This window comes from Eschrichtius robustus, chromosome X, assembly GCF_028021215.1.
Source record: "Eschrichtius robustus isolate mEscRob2 chromosome X, mEscRob2.pri, whole genome shotgun sequence".
Lineage (NCBI taxonomy): Eukaryota > Metazoa > Chordata > Mammalia > Artiodactyla > Eschrichtiidae > Eschrichtius > Eschrichtius robustus.
Window position 1 is genome coordinate 109,458,490 of NC_090845.1, and position 17,269 is coordinate 109,475,758.

Consider the following 17,269-nt stretch of genomic DNA (forward strand, 5'->3'; position numbering starts at 1 on the left):
TCAGCAATATTAAACAATTTAACAAATTGAAAGTATAAAAGTTTTCTCTTCGACCATGATAGAATGTCCCTGGCATCAAAACTGCTGCATCAAAATAGCTTCGATAAAACACCATTTACATCAAACTCTTAGGGCCTTGTGTTGTCCAGTTATCCATGCACCAAGGGGGCAACCGGGGTGGGCAAAACAGAACTATGTCAGAAGCAGCAGAGCGCTTTGGGGAGCCCCTGATCTGTAAGCCTCTTGGCACAGGGCACTGCCTAGGCTATTTCACTCTGGGACCTGGTATGGGTCTTCTCACACCGGGAGCGCAGTCCGTGGACAGGCCTGACTTTGGGTCAAATCTGCCCAGAATTAAAAGGCTATAATCATCTGTGAAATACAGTCATTTAAATTTTAAAATCCTTTTACACCTGGCCCTTATGTCATTTTGAAAAACATGAAGATAACAAATCTTTTTATCTAACCTAGAAAATGTTCTTATTCTTTGGAACATCAGGAAAGAAGAAAAGATACAAAATGATTTCTTTTGAAGCCATCTGCAACTACTGATTCAAGTCTTTTTAAAGAGAATCTTTCTGGGATTTTACTAGTTGGGTTATGGTGAGGATCCACTGACTTTTCTGTTTCATGGGGCCACCTCAAAAGGGTGGGTATCCCCTGGGTTGACACAGAAGATCAAAAGGTAAGCGCGGGGAGATGTGATTAGAAATCTGGCCCCAGACATTTGAACCTCTTTGAGTTTTTTTGTCTCTAGACACTTGCTTGTTTTTGTGGTCTCTAAATTACAGGGTGAGTGTGCTTGAGGCTGGCTCTAATCACCGTTACAGGGTTGATCTTCCTGAAGGAAGTTGAGTTGTAAAAATACCAAAAGGATCTCATTAAAGCATGGTTTCATCTACCACAGAGGAGTGTCATGGTACAGAACCATCTGTGTGGCTACAAAGGGTTTTGAAATCCTTAGGTGATGGCAAGGTGTGGGGAGGGGGATGGTCTGCCTTTCTTGCGGCTCCTTCCGATCCTGCCAATAATGTCACTGTGAATTTGGAAAGATGTCCCATATTATGCAGAGCAGCTTCTCTCATCAACATCTCAGAGGGAGGAAGTGAAAATGACGGAATTTATTTCCAGTGTGTGACCTTGTTCTGTCCCAGAATTACTTTTAGTTAAAGATTTAGGATTGAGCCACCACCAAAGTCGGTCTGCTGTGTAGCTGGCAATGGACTGCATGCTGAGGTGTCAGCGTGTGAGCGCTTCACAGGTGCCCGGGCCCATCAGCGGGCATCACCACCTGGCAACTGACTGACTTGAAGCTTGCGGTGAGCTCCGAGAAAGGAGTGGAATGGCAAATCTTTTTAGAGCAAGAAATGCTCCTGATGGTAGGGTCTTTAAGTAGATCTTTGATTTTGTTCAGGACCTACATGATTAAAAGGGCCGTCTATTCTTTTTTAATTAAAAACTTTTTATTGAGATATAATTCACAAACCATAAAATTCACCCTTCTAAAAAGTGCAATTCAGCAGTTTCCAATACATTCATAGAGTTGTGCAACCATCACTATCACTGAATTCCAGAACATTTTCATCATCCCATGAGGAAACCCCCTACCCATCAACAGTCATTCCCCATTTCCCCGGCTCCCCCAGCCCCAGGCGACCATTAATCTGCTTTCTGCCTCTATGGGTTTGCTTATTCTGGACATTTCATATGAACAGAATCATATAATACGTATCCTTTTGTGTCTGGTTTCTTTCACTTAGCATCATTTCTGACCTATTCTTTGTACCTCCAGTGAGGTGGGGGATGGAGAAAAAAGGGACATGCCAACCTCGGAGTTGCTGTCTTGTGACCAGTCGTCATGAGAGTTTGCCTGGTCTGCTCTGTGTTGGTTGCAGCACTTTGCTTGTTCTTCATGCTGTTTTCAGCTTCTTCCCTTATACTTAGCCAGAAATATCTGAAGTCAAAGAACGGACTTCCCTGCCTGCTCATCTTCCCATGGTAGTCTTCCTTTGAAGACTGAGTTCCCACTCCTGCCACTCATTGACTTCTTAGATCTTCCAACTTCAGCAAACCCTCATCTAAGACTGTCCTTCTCATTCTCTGGCTCTGTCCCTTGGCCTTATCTCAACTTACCTGTCTTGTGTTTAGGGTCCTGCTTTCAGCTAGCAGTTCGTTTGAAAAGCAATCTGACAAACGAATCCATGCCCAGGGATTAATGATGATTTTAGCTTGGTGGGTCATTCTAACACAGGTTTCCTGTGTTGGGGACTCTTGGAGAGGCAATGTCTCAACTCAGAGGAACACATTTCTTAGAGTGGAAATTGGGGCACTGTGGAAGGCCAGCGAAGATGTTTTGGGGTGAGGTAAAGGGAGCCTTTGAGTGTCAATGCTAATACATGAGATTACACTGGGAAGGTAACCACCTATTTCATCTACATGTAGTTTGTTTCTGTCTTCGTAGCTCCAGTGCTGCTGACAAGAGGAAGGTTCTTGGTCATTTCTCAGATATTTTCAGAGCCCTCAAAGTCCACGTTCCATATGCTCCTTCAGCAGAGTGCTCTACAAGTTCCACTGCCCCTCAGCACGCTAACTGCCCCTAAATGGGTGCTATTCCAGCTCTACTCAATCCCTAGTCAACGACAGGAGTTGAGTCCTGAGAACAATGTAGGAAATATTAACCAGTCACTGTAAAGGAAACAGTAAAATCTCAAGAGAAACTTTCATGTCACATTGACATTTGTCAAGTCCAAATTACTCAAGGTACCAAGAAGCATCTGCCAGGCTCTTATTTTTTTTTCTTTCTTTCATTTTTAAGGAAAGGACAAAATAAATATCTGGAGAATAACAGCATCTTGAAGAATAACAGCATGAGGTTTTTATAAAGAATAAGCCATTTCCAGTTATGCTTAATAAGTTTTCTAATAGATTCGTGAAATTAGAAGATGAGAGGGGAGCAAGAGGATATTCATATTTAAACTCTTGCACAGCACTTGACATGGTGTCTCCTGTTTTTACTTATATAACTATTCATGTAAGTTTTAGAAAACTGAAAAATGACCCTGAGGCCATAATCAAAGGAAGAGGAAACAGAGTCATTAATTGATGAGAAATAGTTGAAGGACTTGGGGATGTTGAGAATGAAGGAGAGAAAGCTCAGGAACCTATGGTAATCTGTCTTTACACTTGTGAAAGTTTCTCAGGTAAACGAGGGAAGTGGCTTCTGTGCTTCAGATGTTAACATTTGCCACTACTGAGTGGATGTTTCATGAAGGCAATATAAGGAAGAATTTTCAACAGAGCATTCCAAAGCTGCAATGGACTGTCTAGAGAGATACGTAAGTGTTCTGTTATTGAAAAGGATCAAACAAAGTAGAGATGATCAACCGTCAGGCATGCAGTGGGCACTACGTTGTACCAGATACCTCCATGGACTCTGTCTATTGCTAAGCTCACAAATCTGTGACATCACTTTTGTGTTACTGAAATATGTGTGTGTGTGTGTGTGTGTGTGTGTGTGTGTGTGTGTTTAAAATTTTAACACGAGAAGCAAGTCACCAGGGATACCTAGACCTAAACTATCTCATATAGAAATAAATCTATCTTAAAAAAAATTCTTCACAGAATGTATTTTTGAGACTCCCTCAGGTTTAATTGCATGATCTTATAAGCTTCCCTTCTTTATTATTTTATCTCAATTTCCCACTGGAAGGAAGCACTAAGATGTATATGTGCAGACGAAATCTGCAGTAAACAGGCAAAGGGATACTATATACTTAAATAACAAGAAATAATATTGTTGCTCTTGGCATGTTGCTAATAATAATCACATAACTGACTTTTCCTTACCCTCCCCATTCAGCCAATGGGGGATCAGCTTGAGGAAATAAATGATCATCCACCAATGAAAATGAAATTTTTTTTGAGGTCAGATGAAAGAAACTCAATTGGGGACAGTTTGGATCGGTAGAGCTGAGAGGAAAAATCTATAGTCTTCTAATCTTTGAAATGTCAAGGGGCATCTGGAATTGTTCAATGTGGCCCAAAACGGAACAAGAGGATGAAAGAGAAGGAAATCTAGAAGGGCATCCAGTAGGAGCAAGCTTTATGTCCTCTCAAAATGTCATCAAACTCTGGGCTGAGAAGTACACATCTGTGGATCTTAAAACAAGTTAGACCGTATAAGACATGTAAAAGGATGCTCAAATATTAACGTGAAGCCAATTTTATAGATAGAAAAGTAGAAAACAGAGTAGTTAAGTTATATAATGAATAACCTGACAGAGAGTGAAGATCTAGAATGTTCTGTATCCCTTTCTGTAACAACTTATTGACGATATTGCTCTTTCATTCACAGCTTTAAATGCAACCAATAACATAATGACTATATATAGTCTGTGTTTCCAAGGAAACAGATGACTCAACCAAATAAAATGACTAATATGCACTGGAGGGGGGGCAATTAAATTAACTGATTTTAACATCAACCAAAAACTGGTACAAAACGAAGTTTCTGTTTATATACAGTAGAATTCAATGAACATTATGGTTGTTAAGCTAGCAAAGCCCCTTATATCAACTTATTTCTCCCCAGGAAGTTTAAGCCTGGAAAAGTTACAAAGCAAATATAAAAATTCACCAATTGTACGTGAAAGATGCAATGTGTACAGTATAGGCTACCGATCAGGATAGATACTTTTTTAAAAAAAGTGAATCTAATAAGAACTATATTATTTTCTGAGTAAACATGACAGATAATGTTTGCTGTCACAGACTGGGTGGATGGTATTGACTGCAGTCAAATAGAGAGTTACCTGTTAATTAGGTCAAAATGATCATATATATATATATATATTCAATCAGCGTATTTCTCCGATGGCCAATCAGAGGAGTGTTGGAGTAGAGAAGGAAGAACTATTTTTTTCTTCTTGAACCTAATGCAGGGAATCTTAACCATGAGTCTATGAAAGGGCTTCATCCACAGGGGGGGAAGGTGGGGAGAGGGAAAATATGTGACCCCTGAATTTTGTGTGAATGTTTTTTTCTGGCGAGAAGGCCCATAACATACAACAGATTCTCAAAAAGATCTGAGAATTTAAAAAAAGAGTGCTAGGAAGAATTGCTCTACAGGAAGTCAGCTCCGAAGAGCCAGCTAGGGAGACTCGGGCCAAGTGAGAGCCTGCGTGTATGAGCTCCTGGTGTGCACCCGCCTATGCATGTGAAGAGCTGAGACAGTGAGGGAGAGCGGTGTTTTGGAGTAAGAAGGAATAGAGGGATTGCAAAACACTTCACGCCGTCAGAAATGAATTTTCCTTTATACTGAGAAAATCACTGCAATTAGGGTCCAAGTTATTCTACTTTAGTCTTCAAATGACTTTGTGTTGAAGGTCATAAGGTACTTTGGACTCAAATTCAAATTTGTGAACTGTTAAGGATCCTTGACGAGGGAGAATCTCCTTGACGAATGACAACTGCTCCACCTTAGGTAAATTTGCATTTAAATTACAACGGAAAGGACTAAATTTAGCTGGGTTTTCTTTTTTGTTTTTATAGATAATCCTATGGTTTTTTCCTCTGAGGAGTTAGCTATATAGGGGCTAGCTATATAGGTTTTATAGGGTTGGCTATATAGGGTCAGCAAGACAAGGTCTCTGTCTACCCTACGGCCAAGATCTGCATGCCTGGAAATATTCAGAGGGCGAATGAATTGTTCAGTGCTCCACCCACGTTTGGCATCAGGTAGACAGAACTTCCCTAGGATTTTGAAAACAACAGAGAATGTTGTATAGAACATTTGCAAATCCAGGCATACAACCATCTTGGCCTTCCTTATTGACTTTCCAGTAAGTAGGTGCCCAAAGGGATAAGTGCTTGTAATGACAAATCCCGGTGAGGTATGACATCCCGAGGTACATGAACATTTGATTAGGGCAGGGTGCTATGAATTAGTACCTCTCTAGACTCTGTAGATGTGCTTTATCTTTATAAAATCTTAATTTTACAATCTATTTTTTTTATCAGTCAAGGGATTTAACAGCTTTGTTCTCTACGACAGCGTTTGCAATTATAATTAAGAAATGTATTAAAACTGGAGTGAATTAATGTGAAAAATGGATGGGGGCTTGGGACTAGAAGATTTCCCCAGCTAGGTGTGAAAGACTAACTCAGTCTGAGAAACGGGAGGTAGATTCCAAAGCAAAGCACAAGAATCTGAAAAATTTCGAGGACTGTCCTTATGTATTCAAATTTCCACGTTTGTGTCAACATGAGTGTTAAATGAAAATGACCCAAGATTTTGCATGTGCATGTCTCTATTCTCCCAGTCACTACTTTTCAGGTCAATGAGGTGATGAATGAGGCAAGAACTGTTTTGTGGAATAGTTTATAGAGTGGCGCCAAAGTGTTCTGGAACATAGGGAAATTTTCAGCCTAATGTCCTGAAGGCATGTGTCAGGGATAAAGCTGTCATAACCAATGAGAAGAAAGGCTCTACCAGTTTACCCAGGGAAAGGGAAACAGGTCTGTTTATCTCTACTGGGATGAGAGAGGATGTTTTCCTTTTCTAGGACTCCAGGGGACATATATTTGTGTCTTATATCCTTAGGGAGAAATAAAGCTGATTATGCCATGGTCTATTTACTTGCTATCTTTGTGTAACTTCAAAATATGAAATACCAAAAGGTATGAATTCCTTTCAAAAGGTGCCAAAATACTTTGTACTCTCAAGAAAATTCCTAAAACAGAGGGAGAAAGCCTAAAGATGAATGCTTTAATCATTTTTTCCAATGGATTAGAGCGTTTAAGGATAAAAAAGTAATCCTTCCTCAAAATGCCACACAAACACAGACGGCCATTTCCCTTTTGATGAACTGACCACTTCAAAAGACTGGACCTGGGGAACTTAGAAAATTCAGCCTTTTGGATTTGACAACACCTCTACCTGCTAGAATGACTACTAGATATTTCTGATCAGTCTTCACAGTGGCCAGAGCAGGGGTTGAGTGACTTACCTGAGCACTCAGAAGTACTGAGATCCACATCAGTGACAGGAATGCACCCAGGGAAGGCCACACATACAGGGATGTCAACACTTCCTTGTTCTCCAAAGCAGTGCTCAAAGGTTTCTTCAAGTACAAGTAGCCATGGTGACCTATGTCTTTGTCCCTACTCCTGCATCTTAGCTCAGTACTACAATATGGGCAACTGCATTTTCTGCTCCTTCTGGCAATGCCTTGTCTCTTCCTGTTTTCTCATTCTTGCTTTTTCCTTATCCACTAAGCAAACATAGAGATTAGAGGAGACTTACCTTAATTCCAAAATACTAACGGAGTTTCCCGAGGGAAATATGCGCCTTACAAAATTGAAGTCACCAACATACACACTACCATCAGGGCCAGAAGCTAAGGCGACGGGAGCAAAAAGTTTGTTGTTGTGGGCAGGGCCATTGCAGTTGGTGCAGGCAACACTCCGTTGGTGTCCATTACCCATTATGGTTGATATGACTGGAGGCTGCTGGGAAATGAACATATTTTCTCCATTCCCTTTATGTATGATTCCTAGATCCAAGGGAAAAAAAAAAGAATTAAAAAAATTACCACACAATATTCTCAGCGATATTTTAATTTCTCATTGTTCAAAGCAGGAAGGAGCGTTGGCCTGCTATAAAAGAAGTTGAGAGTGAAGCACATTGCCCCAGGTTTTATTTAACTGCACAGCGACAACAAATGGCAGCATAACACTTTGCCTCAGTTTGCCCATCTGTGAAATGGAGTAATATAACCAGTCCCTTTAATGTTGATTCTAAATGCCTCAATGAAGCATTTAATGACTAACTTTTAATGATCTCCTGTTCACTTTGGGCTCTGTGAATCATCCGTGGCTGATTTTTCATCTCTGGCTGGCTTTCTTCTGATGCCTGGCGCACACCTGTCTGACTTCAGACCACCCGCACTATGCAACGGGTTCCTGAAAAGGGAGTATCAGTCAATTTTAATATTAACCTTAGCAAAACACAATCAGGAAGGTAATCTACTTCTGTGAAAAGAAAAGAAATCATATTGCTAGAATGCACTTCAAAGATATAAGGAAAGGACTTGAATTTTCCACTCTTTTGGACCATATCTCACTATCATCAGTGCAGGAAATAGAGATACTGACTTATGAGAATGCTGAAAAATACTTTGCAGTCATTTTCTTTGGGCAATCTCATCCATTCTCACGGCTTTAACTCCCATCTCTCTATGCTGAAACTTTCTCCTGTCTAGAGTTTTCACCTGACATGCAATTTCCTAGTAGATCTCTTTACTTGGATGCCTCACAGGTACCTCAAACTCAACAAATTGAAAACTGAACTCATTATTTTTCTGCACTCCCCTACCAAACCCTGCTCCTCCTCCTGTGTTCCCTACTGATCTTCCGAGTGGTATCACCAGGCGTGTATTTACCTAAGTTGGGAATGTGGGCACCACTGTGGCTCTTCTTTTCCCCACTCTCTAAACCTAATTAATTACTAAACCCCCATTGAGTCTATCTCCTAAAATATGTTGAACCAGTTTCATGGTCTCCGTTCCTACCACGACTGCTTTCGTTCAGTTTGTCTTAAGTTCTTGGTCTCCTGGTCTCCGTGCATACCCATCTCCAAACCACTGTCCACACTCCTGCCATAGAGATTGTTTCAATCTGTGGCTTAAAACCTTTTAATAGTTCCATATCCTCTGTGGAGTAAGGGGTCCATTCCTTATTATTAAGGAATACAAAGTCCTTCATGATTTGGCTCTTGCCTCCTTCTTCAGCCTTCTGTCTCATCGCCCTCTCATGTGTATCCTGAGCTTCAGCTACAGCAAACTATTTACAAGTATTTTCACATGCTTCCATTCCTCTCTGCTTTTTTTAAAAAAATATTTATTTATTTATTTATGGCTGTGCCGGGTCTTCGCTGTGGCACGTGGGCTTCTCTCTAGTTGCTGTGCAGCACGTGGGATCTTAGTTCCTCGACCAGGGATCGATCCCGCGTCCCCTGCACTGGAAGGTAGATTCTTAACCGCTGGACCACCAGGGAAGTCCTTCCTCTCTGCTTTTGTACTTTGCTAGTCCCTCTATCCTGAATGCCTTCCTCATCTTGTTTGCTTGGGAAACTCTTACCTAGCCTCCAAAGCTCAGCTCAGTTCTTCCCCAATGCTCTATCCAGCCAGAATTAGTTACTTGCTCCCCTGTATGTGCAGTTTTCCATAGCTCTATTATAACACTTGCCACATGTATGATACAGTTTTCATTACTTCTCTATCTTCCCCATTAGAACATGAGCTCCTTGAAGGCACACCCTCTGTCTTACTCCTTCCTGCGTTTCAGTGCCCATCCCTGTGGCCAAGTTGTTATAAGTGCTCAGTAAATGTTGAAAACAGGCTTTGAGTCTCTTATAGTTTCCTTGTCCAAATTCCAATGATTTTGAAAACCTGCTGAGCCTGGGAAGAAAACCCAAGGAACAAGTACTGCTGTGCTAAATAGCTCAAGTCTGCCCAGAATGAGCCAGGACAGGTAAAAAAAAAAAAAACAAAGCCATGTGGTGAGAAGGCATGCCAATGTGTCAGGCTGAAGTAACTGACAGCAAATGAATGAATGCAGTTATCCTGTCCAGTCTTATTTTTTCTCCCATGACCCCTGCTATCTATCTCCTCGGACTACCTGTTACTCTCCCTAAACATTTCCTGAAATGTCTCCCTCAGTTTTCTTCCAACTTTTAGTCCCACAGTCCTACAATAGAAACTACTGATCACTCTGAAATAGGAACGTTGCTGGCAAAAATAATAGATAAGAGGGTAAAACATGCACAAAACCATGGCACCAAATATGAACCTGGAAGGGGCCTTCCAGGAAACAGAAATCCCATACTCATATAGCCTTTGGATTTCAAATCTAAAGTAATTTTACTTTCCCTCCCAAGGTGATTTCTGGCTATTTTTTCAACATATGATCTGCAGGAGCAGCTATGAGCTTATGCCCCAACAAACTGGTCTTTTATTGTAGAACCATGAGATAGATATCTTGAGGCTCACTACTTTCTTATTTATTTTATTAATAACTTTATTAGGCAGTAAAGAAATTTCTTAAGATTTAGAATAGTTAATTAAGTTAGATTAATAGGATGGAATTTCATTTCTCAAAAGACACTTAATTGCAATGTGATCAATACTGCAATTTAAATGAATTGGGAGAAAGTGAATGAGAACTGGCATGACAGTTGCACAACATCATTGAAAAGAAATCTCCTGATGATCACTCACTGAATATCCTACCAATGAGACTATGATATGTTCTTTAATAAATGAGAAAACTAACTGTTTAGCATGTCAGTATTTCAGCAATCCACTACAGGGTATATCATTCAAAACTATTTCCAATTATGGGCTTGGAAATAGCAGATTTGCTATTAAAATCTATTTTCACAGATAGATCTCCATTTTTTTTATATCAATATAATGGTATAGTTAACAATTACCTTCAAAATGACATGTTATTACCAGGCTCCTGGCAATTTAAAAACTAAGATGGCTATTCTAAACCATTCTTCTAAGCCTGCAATTCTAAAACTCCTCTCTTCTATTAGAAAGCCCAGCACTCCATCAAAGAAGAAGAATGATTAAAGGAAATAAAACATAAGGCAATGTACTTTCTGATTACATCTCAACAATTGATGTCTTGCTTTCATGCAAGGTACTAAAGTGCCCGTGTACTGAAATTACCATTCCTGTTTAAAGCTGAAGCAATCAAACCAAAAATGGGCAAACCCCTTTTGTATTGCCCTGGAAAGATAGATCATTTTGAAGGGTGTTTTTGTTGTTTCAAGAATCTGTTTAACCTTCCATTACATAGAACCGGGGCATACCATCTAGCAACAATGATTTAACACCAATTCTTCTGCAAAAGGATGCTTTGAAAATATTTTGTTTATGTTCCTGGAAATCTTGATCAATTACTGCTGCCTCCTTTCCAGTTTATTCTGCCACGCACGCTCATTTTGAAAACAGAATCAAATGATCCTGAGACTACACACATTATTTATATGAAGGCCAACTTCCTGCTAAGGATTGGGTGTCTTGTTTACAGTCAACAAAGAAACCCCACCGGCTGGAGCCCTACAGCACATTTTCTCCCCCAAGTTTTCCTTTTCTCTGCCAAAAAGTCAAGTCTGTTGTATAGTAAGTTAAGCATACTTTTAAACACACGACTCATATCTTCCTGCTACCTTGCTCAGAACTTCTTTTGAAGCTTATAAATAAGTTTGAAATAAAAATTCCCCTTGGGAGCCAGTGGGTGGTGCTTTATGCTGATTTCAAAGAAGAAACCATTTTTCAGGCTTATGAACAACATGGGACCCAATACATATTTCTCTTAGGACTTGACTGAGAGGATATAAACACAGACTGGGAGATATGCCAACGTGATCAATGGAAATTTACTTGTCCTCCCACTAAAACCATTTGCCTACAAACTACTGGCCTATCTTGGAGGCTAAGTTAAAGGAAATTCTTTATCCATTTCAGACAGATGACAATGCCCAATTAGAACCCTGGATTGTTTTTTCTAATAATTTTAAACACTCAACTGGCATAATTTTAAAGAACTGATTTATCTTAAAAGAGTAAATATGTACTCTCTGTAATCACTGAGAAGATGTATTTTGAAGGAATAATATTGAAAAACACAAGTTCCTAGTTTTTTTTTTAATCTCACAGTGAAAGCAGGAACCATCTCGATATATCAGGCATAATATTTGGAAACAATGCTCCACAACCAATGGTTAATTGTCAGGTAAATACAATTGCTGCAACTGAAATGACAAATGGTCTGAAAACACTGCCTACTAGAAACTACCTGCTGCATAATGATTTTGGAGCCAAAGAAAAACTGCAGAATTGAATGGCAGCAGACATCCAATCTAAGTACAGGTGTCTTTTTAACCAGCGAGAGGAAATTGGGGGAAGATAGATTCTTGTTTCTAAGCTGCTATCTGTCTCAGATCAAAAAAGCGGGGTGCCTAAAGAGTTAGGCTCTGGCCTTAATCAGTCAGAAAAGACTCTCTGACCTGAGGGGGAAAGAGCATTGCTTTCTAATTGGTCCTCTCAAAGCTGCTCCTTCACACTTATCATTCCTGCTTCTAAAACTGCATTTATGGGTGGGATTTAGATTCTGAAAATGTCCCAAGAGAGGTGTTTGTGTCCAAGGGCAGGCTGAAAGGCACTGGCAGAGCTGCCTTCAGATCTGTTTCCTGGCAAGTGTGACCAGTTCTTGGTTAGAAATACAATGTGCCTACAAATGAGATGATAAAATGAACAAATCTTCCTTTTAAAACATCTATCTTAAGTAAGGTTTCTTTCTCAGAATAAAATTCTCAGAAAGAGACAGAAAGTAGATTTAGTGGGGTTGGGGTGAGTACAAGGGATCTTTTGGGGTGATAAAAATATTCTAGGGCTTCCCTGGTGGCGCAGTGGTTGAGAATCCGCCTGCCAATGCAGGGGACACGGGTTCGAGCCCTGGTCTGGGAAGATCCCACATGCCGCGGAGCAACTAGGCCCGTGAGCCACAACTACTGAGCCTGCGCGTCTGGAGCCTGTGCTCCGCAACAAGAGAGGCCGCGATAGTGAGAGGCCCGCGCACCGCGATGAAGAGTGGCCCCCGCTTGCCGCAACTAGAGAAAAGCCCTCGCACGGAAACGAAGACCCAACACAGCCATTAAAAAAAAAAAAAAAAATTCTAAAACTCTGTGGTGGTGATGGTTGCACAACTCTACCATTTACTACATATCATTGAAGTGTATACTTAAAATGGGTAAATTTTGTGGTGTGTAAGTTATACTTCAGTAAAGCTGTTAAAAAGATTCCCAGAAATGACTTGGTGCCTATCACGTAAAAACCAATTACTGGTGAATTAGGGGTGAAAAGTACACATCTGTGGAAATCGGGGGGGCCCCTAAAGCCAACTTTCTGAATGGCTCCCCTCTGTTCTGAATTTTTAAACCTGGGTGAAGCAAATGGTAAGAGAATATAGGACTGGGAGCACACAGCTGGGGGCTGGCTGGACTGAGGTCATTTCCACTTTGTGTTTAATGTCAATGACAGGCATTTGAAAGAGACAATCCACACAAGCCAATAAAAGTGAGTGGAAAAGAAATGGCTGCTTAAAATGTCAAACTCTTTCAAATCAAAACAAAAAACCTAATAATTTAATAAGTGGCATCTGCCCTTTCGTTTTTATACTTTTAAAACTGTGATTCTCCTTTTGACAACAGAAAAAAAGTTGACATTTTATATCCGTGCCTGAATCTTTGCTCTTAAAAAAAACAAACAGTTGGAAGTGGAATTTAGGATCTTCCTTGAATGGGGGGAAGGAGGTATAACAAGGGCATATAGCAATGGACTCCATCTTCAGGGTCCACACTGGGACTCTGGTAGGTGGTCTCATTCTGTGGTTGAAGCAAACCTGGTTAGCTTTGCCGATCAAAATTTCCCAGCCTGTGTGGCTGGTTGGATTGGTTGATTTAACTATGGTGCAAATGAATAAGACCATAGGTGTGGTTATAAAACGGATCTCTTAGCCTTGGTCAGTTCATGGCCTTACAAGATAACCCGGCCTTAGCCAGCTATTTCACAAAGGTAAGAGGGATACACGGGCAGCTGGATGGAAGGGTGTAGCTGCCTCATATATACATTCATTTCCCCAGTCCTGGAGAAATAACCCAAAGTACACATTCTACTAAAGGTTGGTCAGAATCTGCCTCTTTAGATGAAAAGGAATATGATTTCACAGTGAAAACTTACCAGTAGATGTTCAAATGACGCTGGATGGAAACACCAACGATTGGTTTCCCAGCAAAAGGAGGTGAAGTGACTTGGATGAAGCATTTATAACCAGGGTAGCAAAATCAGTTTGTCTGAGAGAAGCGTGGACTTAAGGGCCACCTCTGGTCTCCTCTCCTGATTTATTTAACATTTAAATTACAAACTAGGAGAAAGTGACAGCAGGAAAAGTGGTATAAAGAAGGCAAAGGTTGAAGATGTGTCCTGATTCTCACTGCTTTTCCCTCTTTCCTAAGTCCAGGACTTAGGAGGCTTAAAACTAAGTGGAGTCCAGAGCTGTACACTTTTCCCAGATTCTTTCTCTTCTTCCCCTGTGTTCCTCTTACCGCTTTTTCTCTATTACCCATTACTGTCCCTTTACTCTACCCCTAGCTTCTTACTGCATATACTGACATTTATGTGGATAAAAAACTGGCGTAGAGAAAGAGCACACGGACAGCTCTTGGCCACTTACCGTGAGCCCTAGGGGAAAGTAACGTGACTCAGCTTCGGAAGTCTTGATTTTTTAATGGGGTTAAGGCCACACTGCAGGGTTGCTGTGTTTAAAATGGGACAGAGTTCACTAAAACTCTTTGAACATTGTATTACTTAGATGATTCATTAATTCTAAGATGCACATTTTGCCTCCTCGTTTCACGTCTCTGGAATAAGTATGTATCTTGCAATCAATGTGTGTCATTGTTTAATTGACAGCATTTTCCATAAAATAGTGGTGTACTTATAATCGGTGTCTTAGATCATATGAAATATGGCAATTATTATTCCAATTTTTAGAAGTTGGTTACAATGTCAGATAAACTGGTTAATCACTTGGGATAGCGCAGTAATGACAGATGATTTTTTAAAGATAAATTTATTTATTTTAGGCTGCAGTGGGTCTTTGTTGCTGTGTGCGGGCTTTCTCTAGTTGCGGCGAGTGGGGGCTACGCTTTGTTGCGGCGCGTGGGCTGCTCATCGCGGTGGCTTCTCTTGTTGCGGAGCACAGGCTCTAGGCGCGCGGGCTTCAGTAGTTGTGGCTCGCGGGCTCTAGAGCGCAGGCTCAGTAGTTGTGGTGCACGGGCTTAGTTGCTCCGTGGCATGTGGGATCTTCCTGGCCCAGGGCTCGAACCCATGTCACGTGCATTGGCAGGCGGATTCTTAACCACTGTGCCACCAGGGAAGCCCCGACAGATGATTCTGAAAACCCAGTTTCATATAACTTTGTGAAGAGGTCTCACTCTACTAGCACTAATTTGAAATCAGATCCATTTGAAAAGCAATATAATGTGGTCATCTCTAGGTGGTGGACTTAAAAGTACTTTTTTCCTTGTACTTTTCCAAATATTCTGCAATAAGTATTACATATATATGTATATAGCATTAGGAAAATAGTATTAATAAATATCAAAAAATGTGCTTACCACTTTGAGGATTCAAAATATGATGCTTATTCAATGACCAGCCTCCTAGGTTAGAAGCATCCATCTCGAAACCTTGTAAGATAACTGTCCTTTTTTCCCAGAGAATAAAGTCGGGGCACATTTCATATTCATATCCCACAGACACTGCAAACAAAGAGTTAATAAAACATTAGAACATTTAAAAAGATTTGCTTCATTTTTGCACTGGTTGGTAAGCCTCTGGATAACACATTTGCTATTGAATTCTGATTTGGGTTGAAATTTGACCACAAATACTTTTCACCTAGCATAGCATCGGGCATCCAAAAGTGACCAGTCAGTGCATATTGGATAAATATATGAATGAGTGACTCACTGAGGCTGTCATTAGGTATGCACCATATGTTTTGGACATCAAGCTTCAGTATGGGCTTTTGGGTAAAAGGCTGTGTTGTAAAACTGAAGAAATAAGCTCCCTGAAGGCTTAAGCTGTGGTGATACAATTTCTTTCTTTACCTTTGTAGTAGAAGTGCAGGGAAAGTTGTTTTCTGATCTCTCTGGAGTGCAAAATGCACTTAGGAAGCTAGCTTTGGAGTACTGGGTCACTTATACAACAACTGACTACACATGAGACTAATAAAAATCGATTCGCCCATTTATATTTTCTCCCATGCTAACTGGCCTTTAGTTTGCCAAGAAGTCTGAGTTTGCTTAGAGTGCTACAAGCACTGTGAGTGTAAATTCCACTTTGTGCATGTTAGACTTTGGTTTCTAACCAATGGTACATCACCCAACATTTGGCTCCAACCCTTATGAAGCACGGATGTCGTGCATTAAACTGGGAACCCCTGTATGCCGCTAAAATGGGAAGTGCAGAATGTGATAACTTGGGTGCCTCTGCTCCACTGAAATATGTAGAACTCAAGCATACCAAGTCCCAACCATTTTCTCAGTTGGTAAATCTGCTTACCTGTTGGAACCCCAGAGTTCTGATTCTTGAATTTAAAATGCTTTGTGTCCTCATAATGTTCTAAGCCTGAGAGTATTGGCTCATTACACTGCAGACCCCAAAGCTGCTTTTCCCCCTTTCTGGCAGCTTAAAATATCCCTAGCTGGTCATGTGCCATTGCTTTCGAGTACCTGCCTCTACCTGACTCTTCAGATGCCCCTGGAGAACTCATTTCTTTTTTTGTCATCTGGTTATGAAAACTGGTAATGAAAATGTGTGCTTAAACAATGCCAGCACAATAGGTCCTAAGAGGAAAAATTCAAGCAGACTAGTTTTGGATTTGGGCATTAGGTGAAGAGAAAAGATGGTAATTTTAGTCCAACTGATTTATGTGTGCATGTGCATGTGTGTGTGCAAGCACATGCACAGATAAGCCAAAAAGTCCTTACGATTGTGAATATACAACTCGTTACCTTTGGGGGGTCATCTGTGGCCAATTTTAAACCACAGGCTGACTTCTCTTTGTTCCCCCTCCATCAAAGCTTTAATAGGGATCAGGACCATCTTCACGGGTGTGTGACTTAACGCAGTCACACAGGGGCCCATGCTTAGAAGGGCCCCATACTTGGTTTAATGTTCTCCTGTCACTGTCTTGAAATCCTTAATACATTTTTAACAAGAGGCTGGGTATTTTCATTTAACACTGGGCCCTGCAAATTATGTAGCTGGTCCTGATGGGGATGCCCTTCTACCCTGCCATCAGCTGGTGAAGACTCTTGGAATGCAAACTCATTTTAGTATTAGCCCTAACCAAGCACTATTAGCAAGGGAGATCAATAGGGAGCAGGAAAGACTAATCATACAGTGGAAATGATTTCTAAAGGGAAATTAGTTTGGGATCATCTGGTTCAATGCTGTTCTCTATTAAGATGGATAGAAACACAGAATTTCAGTGGTGAAGAGGATCTCAAAGGCAATCTAGTTCAGGTTACACGTGTGGCACAAATCATTGCTGTCTACAATCTCCTTGATATCTTATCATGTCCCCAGTGCTTTGCTAAAACAACTCTGGTATAGTGGAAATAACTGGT

At 40.7% G+C, this 17,269-nt stretch overlaps 1 protein-coding gene across 3 annotated transcripts in view; it reads right to left on the bottom strand.

Moving 5' to 3' along the window:
* Nucleotides 1-17,269, bottom strand: part of TENM1 (teneurin transmembrane protein 1) — a 570,000-nt gene that overhangs the window by 103,571 nt on the left and 449,160 nt on the right. For all 3 annotated transcript variants that reach the window (XM_068532554.1, XM_068532553.1, XM_068532552.1), the window contains exons 19-20: nucleotides 15,251-15,394; nucleotides 7,304-7,553 (exon numbers count right to left, since the gene is read on the bottom strand). In XM_068532554.1, coding sequence (XP_068388655.1) covers nucleotides 7,304-7,553; nucleotides 15,251-15,394 — 394 coding nt within the window. The remainder of the gene's footprint in view (nucleotides 1-7,303; nucleotides 7,554-15,250; nucleotides 15,395-17,269) is intronic.